General features: G+C 40.2%; 1 protein-coding gene across 1 annotated transcript in view; it reads right to left on the bottom strand.

Annotated features, from left to right (window-relative positions):
* The window catches only part of clic4 (chloride intracellular channel 4), a 142,450-nt gene that overhangs the window by 60,237 nt on the left and 58,485 nt on the right, over positions 1-23,728 (bottom strand). The window contains exon 2 of the mRNA XM_048558359.2: positions 22,168-22,277. Within this exon, the coding sequence (XP_048414316.1) occupies positions 22,168-22,277 (110 nt within the window). The remainder of the gene's footprint in view (positions 1-22,167; positions 22,278-23,728) is intronic.

Genomic DNA, 23,728 nt, shown 5'->3' with positions numbered 1-23,728 from the left:
AGTATATCTCATTCTCTGAACGTCTGTTCTGCATACAGAGTCAATTAAATTTTGCGCCAGTAGGCAATGTTGTTGTAGTCCTCTCCTCACTTGGAAGACATCTAATCTTTTTCCAGCCTATTGCTCACTATTTGATCCCACAATAGAGGTATGGGTAAATTTCACAATTTACTGTCTTTGTTTCATTTCAGCAAGTTGGCTACTAATTTTTGATGATAAGCATGAACAAACTTTTTTTGTAGTCTGTTACCTACACATAGAAATCCTCATTAATGTCATATTTACTGAAGATGGTTCTTAGGTTAAATATTCCCTCTCTTGCTCCTGCTCTTGGTCTAGATCCAGCCTGCTTTTCACCAGTCTCTGCTCCATTTGTGTTGTTATTTGTTTCAATTAATATTTTCAAGATCACTTCAATGAATTGACTCCTTACACTTACAGCTCTGAAATGGTTGCACGCTATTAACTCCATTAAATAAAACAAAAAGAACAAAATCACAATTTCTTTTTGAGTCACAAGGAGTCCAGTTTTGTGTTTAGATAGTAGAGAGGAGGAAGGGAAGTGACAAAGTGTCACATGGAGGTTTCTTGCTGCTGTATCCTCAGAATTATTTTGCATAATGTAAACGCAATATTAAAAGAGTGCTTTGCACATCCTAAATATTAAGATAACAAGGTGTGGAGCTGGATGAACACAGCAGGCCAAGCAGCATCAGAGGAGCAGGAAAGCTGATGTTTCAGGTCTAAACCCTTCTTCAGAAATGAGCGAGAGGAAGGAGTTTCTGAAATAAATAGGGACAGTGGGAGGTGGATAGGAGGTTGATAAAGGTGCAGATAGGTGGAGAGGAGACAGACAGGTCTAGGAGGCGGGGATGGAGCCAGCAAAGGCGAGTGTAGGTGTGGAGTTAGCGGGGGATAAGTCGGTCCGTGGAGGATGGACAGGTCAAGGAGGCAGGATGAGGCTAGTAGGTAGGAGATGTGGGTGGGACTTAAGGTGGGAGGAGGGGATAGGTGGGAGGACAGGTTAGGGACACAGGTACGAGCTGGGCTGGTTTTGGGATGTGGTCTGGAGAGGGGAGGTTTTGAAGCTTTTAAAGTCCACGATGATACCATTGGGCTGCAGGGTTCCCAAGAGAAATATGAGGTGTTATTCCTGCAACCTTTGGGTGGCATTGTTGTGGCACTGCAGGAGGCCCAGGATGGACATGTCGTCCAAAGAGTGGGAAGGGGAGTTGAAATGGTTCGCGACTGGAAGTGCAGTTGTTTGTTGCAAACCGAGCGCTGGTGTTCCACAAAGCAGTCCCTAAGCCGCCGCTTAATATTGAGGGCAATATTCAGAAACGCATGCATGCAGAAACATGAAAAATAGAATATCTTGTTACTCGGTATATACTCAGTGCTTCCAAAATATTCACATAGAAGTGAAATCTGTATATTTGCTTAAAAGAATATGATTGCAGTAATGTGCTGAGAAATGGAGAAGAATAATTAATCATGCTGTATAATTGGAAAGAGCAAATTTTATTGACTACACACTGAATGAGAATGACTTTAGTTATTGTTAAGAAAATAAATTGCGACGTATTTCTGTTTAGTGACTTCTTTTCCCCTGTGAATCTTTAATTCACATTGTTAATGTGCTTCACCGTTCTCCTGCAACAGTATGATTTTTAAAGAAGGACAGGCTAAATATGGAGTAAGACACTGAGGCAGCCTACTTTTAAAAAGGGGAATTAATTCAATTTGCAAAGAAAGTATTCTATAGGTCTGCTTAAAATCATCAATCAAGACATGCAGGTACATAAACAGAAAAACAGATTGTCTCAGAAAGGCTATTGTTCAAAAGAATGCAGTAATTAATGAGAGGAAGCTGAATCTGAATTTTGATAAGATACAATAGCAGGAACTTTCCTTTCTAAGGACATGCTGGACCACCAGAATTTGTAAGATTCTAGGATGAATTATTCCCATGAGTGGCCAGGTTGCTAAATTTTCCTGGTCTGGGCACCATCCCACGACCACCATAGCTTTCAGCTGGGATCAAGTATGGAAATCGGAATGGAGTTGCAGGCTTTGTATTATCTGATCCCTCTAATACTTAGGTTTTACTCTCTACCTGCAAAGCTCAACAGATATTATGCCCTCCACTAAGGTGGATTTGGTGGTGACATGGGCATTTAAATCCAGTGGGAGAAGATCACCCTCCCACTTCTGATTAGGCACAGAGAGGGAAGCCCTTCACTCTCCGACACCACTTAAGACCCTTAAAGTTGGCTTGTGGGCTTCCCAGAGACCCTCACTCAAAGGTACTCAGTCCCTTCATCGGGCACTCAGTATCAGGAAGGAGTGGGCCCTGCTGAATGATGGCTCCTGCCTTTGCCTCTGAATCCTCACTTTCTCCTATAGCCCTTTATTACATTACTAAAAGGGAGGTGATATTATCACTGGGCTGTTAATCCAGAGAACAAGGTAAAGTTCTGGGGACTTGAGTTCAACTCCTATCAGGTCAGATGGTGAAGTTTGGATTCAATAAAAATAATCTGAAATTAAGAGGCTATATTTGATATATGATGACCATGAATCTATTGATGATTGTCATTAAAAGCACTTTGTTTACTAATGTCCTTTAGGGTAAGAGGCTGCCATCCTCACCTTGTCGGGTCTATGTGTGACTCCAGACCCAGATTCTTAATGGCCTCTGGGCAATTACAGATAAATGCTGGCATGGCCAGGAATGTCCATATCCTGTTAATGTATTAAAAATAAATGCATCCCACCATTAGTTACCTGTGGCCTCAGTTTGACTCTGATCCAAGGCTTTGCCCTGGGAGTATTGCCTGCAGCTACCACCATTCTCCCAGTGATATTGTCTGCAAGCCAGCTGCCAGCTTTTGATCAGCTGCAGTTCTCATAGTCACAGAGTCATACAACACCAAAACAGACCCTTTGGTCCAATCAGTCCATGCCCATCATAATCCCAAAGAAAAGTAGCCCCACCTGGGTACATTTGGCTCATACCCATCCAAACATTTTTTATTTGCAAGGAGTGCAATTTCCATTCACAGCATCCTTGATTCCAAGGAAGGAATGTCACTGTCCTAACAAATGCTTGGGAAGCTCTTGATTTAATAGCAAGTTAGCTCCTCTGTCTATCCATTAAATATGACCTATCCCGGGAATACCACTCATGATCCTGACAGTAAACCCAGAGATATTCAACAATGGTGCAGGGGAGATTCACCTGGAAGATGCTGCCTGGGTTGGAGGTTGGATAGGCTTAGGTCGTTGTCTGTAGAGCACAGAAGGCTCAAGGGGGGATCTGATTGAATCACATGGATTATGAGGGACACAGAAAAGATGAATAGGAAGCAGCTGTTCCTATTAATTGAAGAGCCAATAACAAGAGGGCATAGGTTTGAGGTGAAGGGCAGGAGGTTTAGAGGGGATTTGAGGCAAAGTGCTTTTCCACTTAGAGGGTGGTAGAATCTAGAATGCACTGTGCAGGAGGAAAGTAGAGGTGAGAAACCTCACAAACTTTTAAAAAGTGTGTGGATGAGCATTTGAAATGTTATAACACTCAAAGTCTAGGTCAAGAGGTGGGAAATGGGATAAGTGTAGATCGGACCACTACAGACTCAAGGGGCCAAAGGCCTCTTCTACTGTGTGTGACTCCGTGACTATGCCTATGACCCACAACCATCCCCCTACCTCATCTTTGCTGCACAACTAATATAGCCACACTTCCTGCAAGGTGTGGGGCTCCTACTTATGCTGGTACTCATACTGGCAGAAGCAAGATGAGACGTTTAATCAGCCACTGACACACCAATCCCTAGCTTCCGTAGCTCAAGGGCAGGTAGGTCACCCAAACCTCTCTCAACACTCGTAAAATTTCCATCAGTCAGAACTGGGCAGAATGGTGTTGATATGATGTGGGCCTGATCCGTCTTTCCAACCAACTGGCAATGGAGTATATAATGCAGCCCAGTCAGTAAAACTGCCAAACATAAAAGAAGCAGTACTCATTTAAATGTCTATGGCAAAGGTGGCTAGAAATAATACACAGGGGAAGTAAAAGTAATATACAGGGGCACGTCTGTACGTGTTGTTTATAAGGGTCTTCCTTCTTCCTTCCTTCTGAAGGTCTCCTATTTTAAGGCTTTTAACTAGGATAGAAGCTCACTGAATTGAGGGAGAATTATTAACATTGCTGGGAAATAGTTGGACTGGGAGGCTACAAAAAGTAGGGAAAAGAGTGGGTACTCTAATTGGCAGGATGTGACCGGTGGTGTTCCAGTTATTCCCATTATTTATTACTAATTCAGATAGAAAGTAACATATCCAAATTTCTTGATGACACAAGGTTAGACAGCATTTTAGACAGTGGAGATGATAGCGTAAAATTACAAAGGGATTTAACAGACTACGTGAATGGGCAGAACTGTGGCATTTGGAGATCAATGTAAACAAGTGTGAGGTTATCTACTTTGAACTGACAAAGGACAGATCAGGATACTTTCTAGATGGTATGAACATAAATCCAGTAGATGTCCAAAAAGACTAGGAGGTTCAGGCACATAGACCTGGTGTAGGAAGTAAACAAGAAAACTAATGGAATGCTGGCCTTTCTATCCACAGGGCTAGAGTACAAGGATATAGAAGTTATGCTGCATTTATACAAAACCCTGGTTGACCTCGCTGTGAGCAGATCTGGGCCTCACACTTTTAAAAAGAGTATATTGTCCATCAGAGGATGTAAAATCTAAATTTATGAGAATGATACTTGGCCTTCAGGAGTTAAGTTATGAGGAGAGATTATACAAATTAGGCCTCTAGAATTTAAACAATTAAGAGGTGATCCAATTGAAGTCTTCAAGATACTAACAGGAAAAGACAGGGTAGATGAAGATAAACAATTTATACTGGTTGGCAATTCTAGAAATAGGAGGCACAGTCTAAGAATGAGAGTCAGACCATTCAGGAGAGATGTTAGGAAGCACTTTGACATACAATGGGTGGTAAATCTTTGCATTTCCCTTTCACAAGTGGCAGGGGATATTGGATCAGGTCTTAATTATAAATCTAAGTTGCATGGTTTTTGTTTTGTTAAGCAAAGGTATCAAGGGATATGGGCCTAAGGCAGGTACATGGAGTTAGGCCACAGATCAGCCATGATCTCATTGAATGATTGAACCGGCTTGAGGTCTGAACACTCCTGTTCCGATGTTCCTAAAAAAGCAATGTGATGACTTCAGTCAATTAAAGGCCTGGCTAAAACTCCTTGTATGTGAACATCCAGCAAAGGCAGGGTTTGGCCTCAATTGTGAGGCACTTCACAAATGGCTAGCTTACCAGAACTCCTTAATTAGACACACGCGTGCACTCTGATGATGCTGAGGTAAGTGGTCACCAGCAGAAGTCAATGTCTTGAAGGTAAGTAAATGAAGGTATTACTGGAACATTGGCTGTTTGTGAATATAATATAGTTCACTAAGGCATGGCTTTTAAGAAGGGAAAGAGGAATTACACCAAGGAAAGTATTATTTCTAATTTGCAATAGAAAGTGAAACTGAAATACATTGATTTGGAATTCGGACAAGTTAAAGACTTTAATCAGTGCCCTGTTCCCAGTTCTCCAAATCAAACTTGAAATGTCTGCATAGGGTTTGAAAATTGTTTTTTTTTTCCATGCATGTGAATTTAAAATCTGACAATGGATCGTTTGTTGTCTAGTACCAGCCACAGACAGGGGTGTTCTAATAACCAAACATTTGTTGTTAACTCTTTACAAGATGAAATAAACCTGCACAGCATGTCAGTACTGCAATATCCTTTCACAATTAATCTATGAAGGCATTAATTAGGAAACTCTTCTATTCAAAGCCTCTCAGAAGTTTTAATGCTCAATTCAGCAAATTATTATATTTCAAAAGAAAAGCTGTTGACAATCGTATCTCAAGCTAGTTTACTATCAAAGTATAAAAATATCAAAAGTCATCAAAATCAGCATAAATAAAGCATGAGAAGCAATAGAGACTTCAAAAGATCATAGTAGAACTCTGGAAATTAAAGGATAAATATACAGACCAGTAGAAAAATATGAAGATTAAGCGTAGACAGAGAAACAAATGGCAACATGTTAGGTTGGAAGTTATAACTTTATCAGAGATTAATTTAAAAATTAAAAGGCATATTAATATAGCAATAACCTTATAGCAATAACCTTTTAGCAATTTCTGAGGGAAAGCCATTAGAAATATTCATTATATGGTGGAAAATATGGCCATCGCTGTTCTCATAAATGCAACTGTGGTGCAACCAAAACCTTTTCTGCACTATTTTAATGGAAATATTAACACCTTTTGGGGAATTTCGGACAAATGTTTTAAGTTGTACTAGAACACCACTGACTATAGTTTCCAGGTATACATTTTCATCTGATAGATAACTGGTTTAGATTAATTCTGCTCCCATAACAAGTATATACAGAATAGCTGAACACCAAATTAAAATTTTCCTGACATTAAATCTAAAAATATTTTAAAATGCACCTGGACTATCGAGACAGTATGTCCCATTTGATAATTTGCCTTTTTTATACTGATCTTATTTATTAGTTAGTTTCAGTTGTTTTTGTTTTTACAAGTTCACATTAGGACAACACATTAAATGTTGGGTGGCACAATGGTTATCACTGCTACCTCACATTGCCAGGGACCCAGGTTCGATTCCAAGCTCAGGCAACTGCCTGTGTGGAATTTACACCTTCTCCCATTTCTATGTGAGTTTCCTCCCACAGTTCAGAGATGTGCAGGTTAGGTGGATTGAAATGACCTTGAATAACCTTCCCTCCATCATAATGTCAGATGTGGGGATGTTCACTGATGATTGCACAATATTCAGCACAATTCATGACTCCTCAGACACTGAAACAGCCCCTGTCCATATGTAAGTAATATCTATGTCTGGGCTGGCAAGTGGCATATCATATTGGTACCACACAATTGCCAAACAATGAGCCTCTCTAACAAGACAGAATTGAATCACTTCTGCTTGATATTCAACAGCATTATCATCACTGACTACCTCTCTATCTACATTCAAACGATTACCATTGACCAGAAACAGAACTGTTCTAGCTGTATAGATACAGTCGCTACAGCAACAAGTCAGATAGAGGCTAGGAATCCAGCAGTGCGTAACTCAACCCTTGACTCCACAAAGTCTATCCACCATCTAAAATGCACAAGTCAAACATATAATAGAATACCTTCAAATTTCCTGGATGAGTGCAGCTCAAACAACACACTAGAAGCTTGACATCATCCAGGACAAAGCAGCCCACTTAATTGGCACCACATCTATAAACATCTACTCTTAGCACCACTGTTGCTCAGTGCCAGCACTGAATAAATTCACCAAGGCTCCTTCCTTCAAAAACCATGACTCAGACAGAACTCCCTCTCTCATGGCATTGCAGGTTTACCTACACAAGGTGCCTGCAACAGATCAAGAAGATAGCTCACCACCACATTCTCAAGGACAACTAGGAGTGAGCAATAAACTCTCACCCAGCAGCTACACTCACATTCATGAATAAGTAAAAAGAAACCAGTAATCTACATTAAGGAGAACATCAACCTCTTAATGAGACGGTTATGCAATCCAGTTCAAAGATTCAATACTTACAGCAACATCTTTCAGTGGTATAATTGTTATTGTCCTCATGAGAAAATCATAAACCCAATAACTAAATTTACTGAATAACTCACAAATTAAGAAATTGCCAGCAGGATTCTACTCTTTCAACATTTTGTCAAAACAATGGAAATTAAAGATGAATTAATTGGCAAATAATTCAACAGAGATACATTTCACACAAACAGAAGTACCTCAGTAATGTTCCACAGAAATTTGACACTACGTAGTTCTACAACATGCTGTTGTTTATTCACACAGGGTAACACAGGAGTCCTATCTTACAAGGGCAGTCATCTTCAAGTTTCAAATGTATGCTTATTTGTAGTAAAACACTTACCAACCTCGCTCCATTGTGTCATATTACTGATGGCACAGCTTTCTAGAATTCCTTTTTAACCAACTAGTAACACGCTGGTTCACAGATTGCTTTCCCAGAAATGGACACTCAGTTCTTTAGGGTCTCTGACCTATTCACACAATATTTCCAGATTTTAAAACTATTTCAGACAGTCCACACGTTACATTCAAGAAATCCTCTTTCTTTTTCTGATAAACAGAAACACTGACATTTTCCTCAGCATGATTTGCTTCCTCTCCTCAAAAGAGGTTCAATGTGCCCATCTTTCAGCCTCTGTGTGCTTTTACTCTGTGTCTGTATCTAAGCTTCCACCATCTAGCTCCTTTGCTTATAGCTCTCCTTTGTGGTGTAGCTTCCCTTTGTGTCTTATCAAGTTGTGTCTATGTGTTAATTTCCTTCCTATTGGTACTGTTTCCAGGTCAAGGTTATCTTGTCACATCGAATGGTATTTCTGATAACCAAAGGAAGGTAACATCAAACCATTTACCGCTGAAGCAAACCTCAGTAGTGCCCTTTATGTATTGACAAAAACAACTGCAGATTCCACAGACATTTTAAAGAAATTATGAGATCGCTCACTATGTTTCTTCCGGTCAACACAAATACACAGTAATGTCTCCACATCATGTCAGCAAATTTAGTTCCTACAACTTTTATAGCTATTTAATCTAGGCGCCTGAGGGAAATTCTTCATGATATCCTTCAGGCAACTGGTAAACAGTCAATCAACCACTTATGGTCAACCTTCAGGGGGGAAATTTTCAACTTGGTAAATAATTACAGGAAATTGTTTCGTGCTTTGATGCTTTTCCATGGCCTTTTGACCAAGCACCGCCATGAGCTGGCAGCAAATGGCCGGAAAGCTCCCTTTCTCTGATAGAACACTTTCATATTCTCAGCAGAATCTCAGTATGAGCAACTTACTGTTAACATCATTAGAAGGAAAATACACTCACACTGAGGAAGTCAGCAGTACACAAACACTCATGTCCATCTGCATTTTAATCAGAAAAGGACTACTTTCAAGCAATGCCAAACCTTTAAAATCATTGAACCAGATCTACAGCACTGGTGAAAATACCAGAGTGTGGAGGCTGCTTTTATTAGCTTATACCCCAACACAGTCAAAAAAATCCTTTGAACACATATAAGTCTATGTCTTTGAAATTAAACAGAATGGTTGTTAATTAGGTGAAAGTCACATGAATTTGCTTACACAAAAAAATGCAATGACACAATCATTCAATATTGAGGCTCTTATGGGGCAGTGGTAGCATCCCCACCTCTGAGTTGGAAGGCTGAGGCTTAAGTCCAACCTACTCCAGAGATGTGTCGTGGCATCTCTAATCAGGTTGATTAAAACTATTTACAGTTGTTCCACAATTGATTTTTAGGTCCTCACAGCAATAAATATTGTATACCATCATTGCAATTAATCTAAGCGCTGAAGCAGCTAAGTTATTGTCTTTAGTGTACTGGCTGAAAAATCCCTTTCAATTTGAATAAGTCTTGTTCATCTTCTATGGGTAAACGCTGGAATAACAATAACCCTAAAAAGGTGATGTTGGAGAAGTTTGAGGGAAAAGAAAATTGCGTAAATAATCAGTCAGTAATTATACATAAGTAAATTAATAGGTTATTTCAAAATACAGGCAAAAAAGTAGCTGTTAAGTCCATGTGGCAGCAATTCCAGAAAACACAGCTCTGAAGGTCACTGGAGTCAAACGTTAACTCTGCTTTCTCTGCACAGATGCTGCAAAACTTTTTGAGTATCTCCAGCCAATTCTGCTTTTGTTCCAAAAAATACAGGAACTCGATGAAAACATCCATTGTCCGGCAATTGCTTTTCAAACATGAGCACCACCACACACATGGTTTTAAGTCACCAAGGAAAAGGATCTACAATGCTCATTCCTCTGATTCCAAATATTTCTCAAACACTTTAAGATTAGAAGGTTGTTTACTCAGAAATTCAGTCCATGTGTTACTCATTTTCTTGATGTGCATCCTGATATCAAAATCGTCTTTTCACCATTTTCATCTTATGTTATTTTACAAAATCTACCATTTCTACATTAATATCTTATACTTTAAAGGCAAAGAAGTTCACCATTCTCCACACTAATCTCATCCTTCAACTCTCTGATACCAGAATTCAATCACAGAAAAGGCATAGTAAGCATCTCTGGTTATGAATGCAATATGGAAAATAATATTGCGACAACCCACAAACAGCAACAAATATTACAGCAAAGAAGCCACTGAGGAATCCATTCCTGTTTGGAGATGTGACAGTCAGCCCATTTCTCTTTCCTATGTGACAAATCCCTGGCAGGGCATGTTTGTCAGACCTTCTGGATCAAAGATAAGGACACTACCACTGCACCAGAAGACCACCTAAAGGCGTAAGTTGGTAAGTTTTGCAATGAGTGGTATTACACTAGAATAAAACTTGCGAATATTTCCTTATTTAGTTTACACCGAATTATAAAAAGCTACAAAAAACAGAACGAAATGTGCTAAGGACTGTAGATGATTACAAACAGCATCAAAAAAATAATTAGAATGCTATGAACCTAGCCCAGCTTAGCCAAGTAATATCATTGTTCAGTCCATGGTTCAGAAAAGAATTTATATTCTTGGCTAGTCTCCACTGTAAACCCTTGATAATACAGGAATTTGTCTCAGAATTTACGCTTGTTTGAGGATTTAAAAGCCTTTCTATTGTTCCTCTTAATTGATAATATTTTGACCTCACAATTGTTTGCTCATCACAATGGAATCATACAACATTGAAGGAAGAGGAAGAAATAATAGCGTATTATTTTGTTTTCCTGACAAATTATTACAATACATTATGTGTGGCTGCCATAACGTGTGCTTTGGTCGTTGGTCAAGGTCACCTTAACCACAAGAGTGATTTATAAGTTTGCTGGAACTCTGAGATTGTGTTTCAGGCTTATATCTCACCACTCATGGACGCTGTGTTATTCTCAATAAATGTATATGCATTGCTCCATATTCTGTTGCTGAATGGGTTTGGCATTTAGGTTTGCAGCCTGTGCAGCTGCCTTAGCAACTGTAGAAAAACACTTGCAATGAAATTATCCCTTCCAACACCTGACTTTCAAATATTGTTTACTATTCTGAAAAGTATTGGAATGGTTGTCAACTGCTCTCAACTCAAAAGATCAAACAAAATATTAAAATCATATACTTCTCAAAATATGTTTTGAGATGATTGGCAATAAACAGCATTGGCAGATGGATTCACTACTTATGAAAATTAACATTTGTAATGCAAAAAAAAGGCCAATCTAAAACTTAGTCATATGCTATGTACTTTTGTGATGTGCCCTGAAAGGTGATACAAGATAAGGTGGACAGATAACTTCACATAAAAACCTGACAAGTAATGTAAATAATTTTTGTTGGAAATCGCAAATTTGTAGCTGTATCCCTTTTAATCGCTTCCTTTTTAGTCTACAATTTATCACAAATGTTGCATTATGATCTCAATAATCTACATTGGCTTGGGGATATTCTATTGCTGAGACAATTGGAGAAGTTGCACATTGGGATTTTTCTTTACAGTTAACACATAGTATTCTCAAGAATGTTCAGCCCTACTTCTTAGTATTGCTACTCCAACCGCTGTTAATTTAACAAATTAACTTTATTTTGGTCATCCAGTGCAGAGAAGCATTCCACAGAGCTTCAAAAGCATAATCAAGCTCAGCCAAAGAAAGAAACAAAATTCAGGTGGTCAAATGCTTTGTCGAAGGATCTGGTACTTTTAAGAGGGTTTTTAAAAAGCTGCTAGCAAGGTACAGGGGCAGAATTCAAGATTGCAGAGTGTAAGCAGCTGAAGAAATAGCTGCCAATTATGGGGCAAAGGGGAGAGATTGTACCATGAAACAGATACTAGGGGAGGTAAAAAGTCTACATTTGTACATTGATGGAACATCATAGGCCTCTTTGAAAAACACATCCCTTACTCAAGGACTCAATGTAGTCCAAGGCTACAGGGAACAGATACTTCCTGCAACTGTGGAACGATACAGCAGGGATGTCACTCATCTATCACGACAGTTTTCATTCTTTTCTACATTGGGTCACAAAAAAAAATGGACATAGTTTCCCACATAACTCTCAATTTACAGACCATTCAGGAATGCTCCAGGATTTGAGCTGAATTGTGAGTTCTGTCTCACATATTGCCTTGTGGGCAACCAGAGAACAGCCCTGTATAAGTTTCTCCAGCTTTCTCAGTGACAGTAAAATCTGGGTTGATTTGATAGAACATTTCTTCCAGTTGTATTTGAACCAGCTCCACCCTGTTGTCATGCCACCAAATCCACAACATAAAAACATGCTCTTCACAGAAAATATTTATAGGGTGATCCATAAAATACATTGCTGCCTTTAATTAACACGTATCTTCTAACAGGAAAGGTTACACATTCTTTGCAGTTTGAGCTGCTGACTGCCTTAGAACTAGCGTGTCATGGAAAGTATTTCAACTACCTTGTTAGCTCACTCCTACTGTTATTACTGAATGTTCCACAGTGAGTGTTTTTCTCTAGATAATTGGTGCAAAATTAATGTATTCCAATACTGTTATAGACATAATGAATCGTTCAGATACACCTTGACCAATTAACGCAATTTTTAAAGTTTTTGTGATGGGAACTTAATGGGATCATAATAGCTGTTGAAAACTTCCATTGTGTGCAGTGCATGGGAGGGAGGCACAGGGAATTTAAAATAGATGAATGGCATTTAATGTAAACTTGCATCTATTTGAAAGGAGCAAACAAAAACTACTTAACAGGGACATCTCATGAAAGTAAAGCCTATTATAAAGCCTTAATAACAATGACATGCAGACTAGTGCAATATAGAGGTTGAGTTGGATTGTGTAGCATTCCTGTCTGAGTGAAAAAGCTGAGGCTTCAAGCCCCTTTCGACAGACTTGAGTGTGAAAATCAGGACTAACTTCACAGTACAGTACTAAGTGACTGATACACTGTTTTTCCAATGATCTGTTAACCCTATCTTCAGGTTGATGTAAAGATTCCTATTTGAAGTTCTATTAAAAAAAGTGTAGGTAGTTACCCCTCATCCTATCTCCCCACCCCACCCAGTGACCTGACCAATAAAACATCCAAGAACTGGTCTGAACAGCTGAAACAAGAAAGTGATGTGACAAAACATGTAAATGTAGACCTAACCACAACTCCTGACAAGTGAGGACAGGGTCAAACCGGTCCTGATAGCTCTACGATAAAATCCTGTGCCAGAACTCACCTCTTAGACTTCCATATGAAAATTTAATAAGTCAAGCTGAAACAAAATTACCTAGCTTATCAGGGGAACTGGGCTGCAATTCATAGAGTTATTTTGTTTTGAAGAGCTATGTCATTCCAATTAGAATCTATCCGTAAGAATCAATGACCTTCTTAACATATTTGTAGGAAAAATGTCTCAAAAGCTGCTCTGGATGCTTTCAGAAATGCTATAACCTACATCACACTAGATCCTAATATCAGTTACCGGAGCAACACATGCTCAAAATGAAGATTTGGAGGTTTGTCCAAAATTCACTAGACAGCTATTCCAGTTGGGGAAAATATGATGTGTTTATGACATGAAAGAATTTGAGGCAACAGATGGTCTCAGTGCATGCACAAAGCCTTACACTACAGAACTGGGAGACTGATGAATGGGCCTTCTGTCTTGCCTGTTCAGTGACCAACGAGCAGAATCTATGATCTACTGTTGAATCCCATCGCTATTTACCACATCCACAGTTCATTGAGAGGTGACATTGGAAAATCAGGGCAAGAACTTGCCTCACCCATTGAACATTACAGTATCTGAGTAGCATTTCGTCAGGAACATTCAAAGTTTTCTTCAAGTTGTCTTTTGCGGCTTTAAGAAAAAAGCAAATCTAACACTGTCAATGCTGTCTGTAGTCTTACACAGAAGTTGTTTTCTTTTGTGTCACATAAAGGCATGGTCCAGGCACTAAAAGCTTTTGCTGACATATTTATACCCTATGAAAATGTTAAGCAAAGTGTATGATAAGACCAGAGGTCAGACCTAAAATGTTGTGAAATTAAATTTAGATCAGACATGACAAGGAACCCCTTTATGTGGGTGCAAGTACATAGCTAGAATAATCTGACAGGCGGAGTTAGACAGCTATAATTCCAAAAAGCAGGGCAGTTAAACAGCACAATGCATGCAGCAGGAGACACCAAAACTTGTAATGGTTGAACCCAGTAGGGCAGGGTTTGCCCCTTTCCAGGCAAATTTGAAATCCCAGTGCATTCAGAAGTGGACCTTTTTGATTCAACCTGGTAAAACCAAAATGTATCTGCAATAAGTACATCAAGCCACACATGGAACATAGAACATTACAGCACAGTGCAGGCCCTTCGGCCCTCGATGTTGTGCCGACCTGTCGAACCAATTTGAAGCCCATCTAACCTACACTATTCCATGTACATCCATATGCTTATCCAATGATGACTTAAATGTACCTAAAGTTGGCGAAGCTACTACCGTTGCAGGCAAAGCGTTCCATTCCCTCACTACTCTCTGAGTAAAGAAACCACCTCTGACATCTGTCCTATATCTTTCACCCCTCAATTTAAAGCTATGCCCCCTCGTGCTCGCCGACACCATCCTAGGAAAAAGGCTCTCCCTATCCACCCTATCTAACCCTCTGATTATTTTATATGTTTCAATTAAGTCACCTCTCAACCTTCTTCTCTCTAATGAAAACAGCCTCAAGTCCCATCACCCTTTCCTCGTAAGACCTTCTCTCCATACCAGGCAACATCCTAATAAATCTCCCCTGCGCCCTTTCCAAAGCTTCCACATCCTTTTTATAATGCGGTGACCAGAACTATACGCAATACTCCAAGTGTGGCCGCACCAGAGTTTTGTACAGCTGCAGCATAACCTCTTGGTTCCGGAACTTGATCCCTCTATTAATAAAAGCTAAAACACTGTATGCCTTCTTAACAGCCCTGTCAACCTGGGTGGCAACTTTCAAGGATCTGTCTACATGGACACCGAGATCTCTCTGCTCATCTACACTACCAAGAATCTTACCATTAGCCCAGTACTTTGCCTTCCGGTTACTCCTACCAAAGTGCATTACCTCACACTGGTCCGCATTAAACTCCATATGCCACCTCTCAGGCCAGCTCTGCAGCTTATCTATGTTTCTCTGTAACCTACAGCATCCTTCGTCACTATCCACAACTCCACCGACCTTAGTGTTGTCTGCAAATTTACTAACCCATCCTTCTACGCCCTCCTCCAGGTCATTTATAAAATAACAAACAGCAGTGGACCCAACACCAACCCTTGCGGTACACCACTAGTAACTGGTCTCCAGGATGAACATGTGCCATCAACTACCACCCTCTGTCTTCTTTCAGCAAGCCAATTTCCGATCCAAACTGCTATATCTCCCACAATTCCATTCCTCCGCATTTTGTACAATAGCCTATTGTGGGGAACCTTATCAAACGCCTTGCTGAAATCCATATACACCACATCAACCAGTTTACTCTCATCTACCTGTTTGGTCACCTTCTCAAAGAACTCAATAAGGTTTGTGAGGCACGACTTTCCCTTCACAAAACCGTGCTGACTATCCCCAATCAATTTATTCTTTTCTAGATGATTATAAATCCTATCCCTTATAACCTTTTCCAACACTTTACCAACAACTGAGGTAAGGCTCACTGGTCTATAATTACTAGGGTTGTCTCTACTCTCCTTCTTGAACAGGGGAACCACATTTGCTATCCTCCAGTCATCTGGCACTATTCCTGTAGACAATGTCCAGTTAAAGATCAATGCCAAAGGCTCGGCAATCTCCTCCCTGGCTTCCCAGAGGATCCGAGGATAAATCCCATCTGGCCCAGGGGACTCATCTATCTTCACCCTCTGTAGGATTTCTAATACCTCTTCCTTGTGAACCTCAATCCCACCTAGTCTAGTAGCCTGCATCTCAGTATTCTCCTCGACAACATTGTCGTTTTCTAGACTGAATACTGTCGAAAAATATTGATTTAGTGCTTCCTCTATCTCCTCTGACTCCACACACAACTTTCCACTACTATCCTTGATTGGCCCTAATCTTACTTTCATCATTCTTTTATTCCTTAAATACCTATAGAAAGCCTTAGGGTTTACCCTGATCCTATCTGCCAACAACTTCTCATGTCTCCTCCTGGCTCTTCTGAGCTCTCTCTTTAGGTCTTTCCTGGCTACCTCGTAGCCCTCAAGCACCCTAAGTGAGCCTTCACATCTCATCCTAACATAAGCTGCCTTCTTCCTCTTGACCAGAGATTCCACCTCCTTCATAAACCACGGCTCCCGCGCTCTACAGCTTCCTCCCTGCCTGACAGGTACATACTTATCTAGGACACACAGGAGCTTTTCCTTGAATAAGCTCCACATTTCTAATGTGCCCATCCCATGCAGTTTCCATCTCCCTCATTGAGGTCCCTAATAGCACTGGATGGGGCGCTGATAGCACAGTTAGATGCTAGACTGGCAGAGTTAATATCCCAGGCCAATGAAGGAGAATAGGCTAAATGGTTGTTTGCATTCTAAAATTTTTTGTATTTTTTTACTAGCTCAGTATCTTGTACACCCTAAGCATGAGGCAGAATCCAGTCTGAAGTGCATGGATGAGTTAGCTCAAATGACATTATATTAATTACAGATACAGGTTTGGGTATTCAAACTTGAAGATTAGAGAAGGAATAAAAATGATTGCAAGATTGAGGGTGCTTATAACCAAGTTCAAACCACGAATACGTTTCTCCCTTTTTACTCCCGAGTTTGGTAATAACAATCAGGTCTGACAGCATCTGTGAAGAAAAAACACAAAGTTAACATTTTGGATCCGGTGACCCTTCCTCAGAACGGGTTAGGGTTAAGGTTAGGGTGAGGAAGGGTCACCGGACCCGAAACATTAATTCTGTTTTCTTCACAGATGCTGCCAGGCTTGCTGAGCTTTTCCAGCAACTTTGCTGTTTTTCCTGATTTACAGCATCCGCAGTTCTTTCAGTTTTTATTTGGCAATAAAAATGCTTTCAATTTTTAAACACATTTGTTTTTCCCCATTGAAATTTGAAGATGTATTAAGATCAAGCCAGACAAACCCTTTTGAAATAAAAAGTAACAACACTGTAAACTCACTCAAGTAAAATATTAAACTACTTTAAAAGGGAAAAATCCATCCTAAAACCTAAAAACAAACGTACCAGCATGTAAACAAACAGAACAAGACAGGGTGAGGAGAGAAACAAATGACTACAGATGTTGGAATCTATACTGAAATCATAAAATGCTGGGAATGACAACAAGTCAGGCAGCATCCATGGAGAGACAGCAAGCTAACGTTTCAAGTCAAGGTGAAGAGAGATATAATTGAAATAAAAGTTATTGTTCTTCAGTGAAGAAATTATTTGTTCAGATGTTATCTTGAAGTTCTGAAGGGAATTACAAAAGGTTCTGACAGAGGCAGTTATTTTAAAACTGCAACCATTTCTTCTTCACAGAGTCGGTACTTTGGCACTCGAAGTTCATTTTATTTTTAATTTCTCTATTTCTGCAATGCAATCCAACAAATAGCGGAGAGTATTGCAGAGTGAGAGAGTAATTCTTACATTCCACAAGGATTTCTACTTCTTGATGGTCCTAGAAGTTACTGTCTTCTACTGCAAAAACCACAATTTTACCTTCAATATGTAAATGCTATTGAGCCACAGAGGGCACCATCCACCCTTTTAATAAAGCAATCCAATGGTCTGTTGTTAAAAATCATCTTTTGTGATATAGAGTGTCATTGAGAGGTTTCGATCCTTCTCCTTGCATAACGGGTTTCAGAGAAAGGCTTTTGGTCCAGCAATGCCTGCAGGCAAGAAGTCTGATCCCTGGGCACGTCTAAAAGCTCACTGTGAGCTGGATATTCCAGATAGAGAATTTTAATGTTCAGGTGATTACCCTTGAAACACCTTTTCAGGGTGTGATAGACTCTTTTAGTCATGCTAATTAGACATAGAGGTAGCAAAAACGCAGATGTTGGAGTCATAGACAACATTGTGGAGGTGGAGTAACACAGCAGGCCAGGTAGCATCAGTGGAGCAGAAAAGTTGACATTTTGGTTCGGGACCCTTCTTCAGAAATGGAAAGTGGAAGGGAGCTGGGAAATAAATAGAGAGGAAGGTTAGGGCTGGAGAAGGTAGGTGGGATGGTGATAGTTGAGTGCAGGTAGGGAGTGCTGGGGATTGGTCAGTAGAATGAGAGGGGTATATGATTTGGAGAGAAGATAGACAGGTTGTGCCAGGTCAAGGAGGTAGGAATGAGAGGGAGGGTTGGTCACGGGATGAGGCTAGGGAAGGGGAGATTTTAAAACTGGTGAATTCTATGTTTATGCCATTGGGCTGTAGGCTCCTGAGGCAGAATATGAGGTGTTGGTCATCCAGTTTGCGGGTGGTGTCATTGTAACACTGGAGGAGGCCCAGGTTGGACATGTCACCCAGGGAGTGGAAGGGAGAGTTAAAATGGTTGTCAACCAGAAGATGTTGTCTTCTGTCACATACAAAGTACAGATTCTCTACAAAACGGTTTCCAAGTCCACGCTTGGTCTCACCAATGTAGAGGAGGCCACATCGGGAGCAGAGGGAGCAGTAGACCAAGTTGACAGATGTGCAGGTGAACCCCTGCCTAATGTGGAAGGTTTGTTTTGTGTCTTTAATGTAGGTGAGGGAGGATTTGTAGGGGTAGGTGCAGCACTTCCTGCAGTTGCAGGGAAAGGTGCTGGGGTTGTTGGGGTTAGTGGGGACTGTGGAGCAGATGAGCGAGTCATGGAGAGAGCATTACGTATGAAAGGCAGATAGAGGTGGGGAGGGAAATATCTCTTTGGTTGGGGTTGGATTGTAGGTGGTGGACATGGTGGAGAATAATACGTTGGATATGGAAATTGGTGGGGTGGAATGAGAGGACAAGGGGGACTCTGACTTTATTTTTGTTGGATGAGGGTAGGGGTTTGAAAGCAGAAGTGTGGGAAATGCAACAGATGCGGTTGAGGGTATTTTCGATCACCGGAGCGGGGGAGGTACGGTTCTTGAAATAAGAGGACATCTGGGATGTCACGAGTGGAGCGTCCTATCTTGGGAACAGACGTGGTGGAGGCGGAGGTGGGAGTAAGGGATTTCATTCTTGCAAGAGGGAGGGTGACAGGAGGTGTAGTATGGGTAGCTGTGGGGAGTCAGTGGGCTTGAAATAGATGTCAGTTTCGAGACAGTCACCGGAGATGGAGATGGAGATGTTCAGGAAGGAGAGGGAGGGATTGGAGATGGTCAAAGTGAATTTGAGGTTGGTGTGAAAGGTGTTAGTAAAGTTGATAAACTGTTCAAGCTCCTTGTGGGAACATGAGGCAGCACCAATACAGTCATCAATATAGCCGAGGAAAAGGTAGGGGATAGTGCCAGTGTAACAGTGGAAAATGGGCTTTTCCACGGATCCCACGAAGAGGCAGGCAAGTTTGGGTCCATGTGTGAGCCAGTGGCCACCCCCTTAGTCTGTAGTAATTAGGAGGAGTTAAAGGAGAGCCATGCCTTTGTAAATTCCTGTTGAGTTCAGCTACTTTCATGTCAAGAGATTCTGGCAGCCATTTTAAACTGTCTTAGTCCATTTCAATTTTTTTCTATCAAACCAAAGTACAGGACTTTAAAAGTAGTCAGGATTTGAAGATTAATATTTCATTTCATCATGGCAAGGTTCTGGGACAAAAATGAGTTGGAATAGGAATTGTGTAGTGAAGGTGCAGGGAGGAGAAAAAGTGTGCTGGGGTCTCATGTTTGCAGCTTAGGCAGAATGAGTGAGATAATTTGAGAGCAGCACTAGCTCTGATACAATGGAGTAATGCCTTATTTCTAGTGGAGCTGTATCCATGTACGGGGTGACAGAACCTACTCCAGAAGCTAGACAAAATAACACTCCATCATTGGCAAAACTTCTTTTTATGAAATATTACTCCACTTTTAAAAATGGCATAAAATATAAATAGCATACAATGCAAGTATGACTTAACACAGACACAAAAGCCTATATGAGTCATTGATCAGGCACTAGGCATTAGTGTTGAGGATACTGGTCGGCATTCTTTTGTCTATCATTTTAATGCAGGTGGCATCCTGTTTATTTTCAATGAGTTAACGCCTTTGGTAAATTAACAAGCAGAGAAATGCCATATCCATTTGGAGTAATTTCTTGTGTTGTGTGGAAATGGTTACTTTTTGATGATTTTTAATAGAATTCTCTGAAGTTAACATTTCGGGTCCGGTGACCCTTCCTCAGAACAGTTCTGAGGATGGGTCACTGTACCCGAAATGTTAACTCTGTTTTCTCCTCCACAATTGCTGGCCTACCTGCTGAGCTTTTCCAGCAACTTTGTTTTTGTTCCTGGTTTACAGCATCCGCAGTACTTTTGTTTTTCATGATGTATTATGTGCTGTAGTTTTATATTATTAGCATCTATGAACTACTTCCATTATACTACACTCTCCCCAAATGGAGAATCGTTTGTGCTGCCATCAGTAGATTTAATTAGCATTCAAGGCAGTGTTCCTGTTAACATAATGTGATGCGAGCATAAATAACATTTGTACTGTTGGGTAATACACTTCCGAATATTGTGAGGATTGACCTGAATCCATACTTTAACATAAGAATTCATAGGATCCCTACAGTGTGGAAAAATGTCATTCGGCTCCAAAAGTCCACATCGCCTTTCCAAAGAGCATCCCACCCAAACTGATTCCCCTACCCCTGCAGTTCCCAGTGTCTAATCCACCTAACCTAACCATCCCTGGACACTGTGGGCAATTTAGCATGGCCAATCCACCTAACCTGCACATCCTTGGACTGTGAGAAGAGAGTGAAAAATGTAACTCTCAAATGGAAAATCTTCAAATAAAAACTTCTAAATATATAAACAATTTGATTAATATAAACATTACAGAGCAATTTACACATCAAGTCTTGCTGGCTGAATTTGGGTATTAAAATGTTAATGTTTCAGATGTGGCAATTTGATGATTTTTTTTATGAAGCCCATGTTTATGTTGAGTCATTAAACATAGAGTACAATCTGAGGATATTCTACTGTCTTTAATGTTACTGAACTACAGCTCTACTAACTGACAGAATCCACCACTGGGTTCCCTTTGGAATCACTTCATCTACATAAGAAGCAGGTTTTAATGGGGAATATTTTCCACTCACTGACAAATGCCATCCATTTTTTCCACTTTCCTAGTTAAACTACAGGGTGGGAGCCTCCTTTTCCAATCAGACTTTGTTCCTGTAGCAAATAAGATGAGGCTATTGGAAAGAAACTGATCTGTGTGAGAGGGATTTTGAGCCATTAATATCATTTAATTTGCCACTTGCTGAATGGTACCAGTGAAGATAAGGATAGATAAGGTATATCTAGGATAACTCTGCTGTGCATCATTTCATCTGTGTGACAGAATTCATACTGAACAATCTTGAAAAATAAACTGCATTGATATAGCTTCTTTCACAACATATAGATGACGTAAGGTATTTACAAGTAATGAAGTACTTTTGAAGTGCAACCACTGTTGTAATGCAAGAAAATAGTTACTAAGTCAAAAACGAACTTCTGGGAAGGGAAATCTATTGATGCTGTCTTTTTTTGAATAGATAAATATCACTTGTTACAACAGAGAATTCCATTTGAACTAAACTGGAAAAAATCCCACCTCAGGTAAAACTGAGGATGCCTCAACTTGGTCAATTTTACAATGCCTTTTAGTTTCTTTGAAAGGCAGATTGAGGCTGTTCTTCTAACTCAGTAAAAGCAGCATAAACTCCATAAACTCTGTTTTGTGCTCAAGTGTCTGACTAACTTGCCTGAAGAGTTTTGACAGTCCAGCAACAGAACCATATTTATTTATATTGTCCCAGCAGCATGCGTATATATATCACAAGGTTTAGAGCATACAATCTAAAAATAACCTGGACACTGCCCACAATCTTACCTCTTCAGATCAACTGTCGTGACATTGAAGACCACACCTTTCAGCCACAAGATCATGAACAGTCGTTGAGAAAATGGACAATTACCAATGCTTTCTCCATCACTTCCAGCCTGCAGGACAATGAACAAAAATCAAAACATTATTAATGCCACAGAACAACTCTCTGTGTTCCAATGACCCATGTTAGTGTGTGAGTGAAGGGCACTTTATTCCTTCCAGATTTATTACATTTTCTTCTGATAGCTCTTACCATAAATGTTTTCAATACTGTATTATAGAAGGAAGCATATTGCATCATGCAAACAGCATTGCTGTCATAAAGATCACTAGGCAGGGTCAAAAATCAAAGATCCATAACACATCATTGCCGTAACTGGATGGGCCAGATGATGGGAGCATTATTGAATACTAGAAATTAACATCTCGTCAAACAGATTAGTAGTGTCCGAGGAAGGGTCACCAGACCCAAAACGTTAACTCTGTTTGTTCACAGATGCTGCCAGACCCACTGAGATTTTCAAGCAGCTCTGTTTTTGTTCCTGATTTACAGCATCCACAGTTCTTTTGGTTTTTATTTAGATTAGTAGCGTCCACAGTTTTAGCTGTGAGAATGTGCTGAATGATCTGAAATCATCTAAGGTAGTGCAAGAGTGAAAAATGTAACTTTCAAATGGAAAGTCTTTAAACAAAAACTTCTAAATTTGAAACTCCCCGGATGCAAGATTCAACAGCGCCTTGATTCAAAGCAACTTCACTCCCATATCCTACTGCCAATCCAAGGAAGGGTGATCTTATTGAAACATACAAGATTGAGGGGGCTTGGCAGGCTAAATGTTAAGAAGATATTTCCACCAGTAGGAAGATGCTAAACTAAGGTATATAGTCACAAAATAAGGGGTAACCAATTTAAACTGACACGTAAAGTAATTGATTCTCCAAAGTGTACTGAGAGTCTGGAATTTGCTTCCTTAGAGAGTTGTGAAGGCTGGTTCACTCAAAATATTTGGAGAGGAGGTAGATAGATTGTTGAACTATGACAGAGTGGAGGGCAATGATAAGTTAAGTTATCAGGAAAAAGGTGAGGCCTGGGGCAGTTCAGCTATGATCTTGTTAAATAGCACAGCTGGCTTTACAGACTGAATGGCTTACTCCTGCTCCTATTTGTTATGTTGCCTCAGACCTGTTATCTCCCTCATTCAGTCCAACACCCCCAAGCTGACAGACTCAACATACCCTGTTCTACTACATCCTACACTGTACCTGAACTCTCACCTCCCCCACCCTGACCAGATGCCCTGACCGACACTATGCTCTGATCAACTTACCTGGCACGCTATCACAATATTTTCCTGGCATCCTATATAACTCAGCCACCTGGTATCCTACCCTATGAACCACATGGCACTTTATCTACCTCAATACCCTCAGTCACCTTACGTACTTAGCTTTTCACTGTATCTATCAACATGGCTACTGGACATTTAAACTAAAAAATACGGACAGAGAGCTAAAAAAGGGAGGCCAAAGTTGCTATGAAGCTCTTCTTCATCACTAGAATCCT

This window comes from Stegostoma tigrinum, chromosome 24 (assembly GCF_030684315.1).
Source record: "Stegostoma tigrinum isolate sSteTig4 chromosome 24, sSteTig4.hap1, whole genome shotgun sequence".
Lineage (NCBI taxonomy): Eukaryota > Metazoa > Chordata > Chondrichthyes > Orectolobiformes > Stegostomatidae > Stegostoma > Stegostoma tigrinum.
Note: the sequence above shows the minus strand (reverse complement) of the source record. Positions and strands in the feature narration are given on the sequence as shown.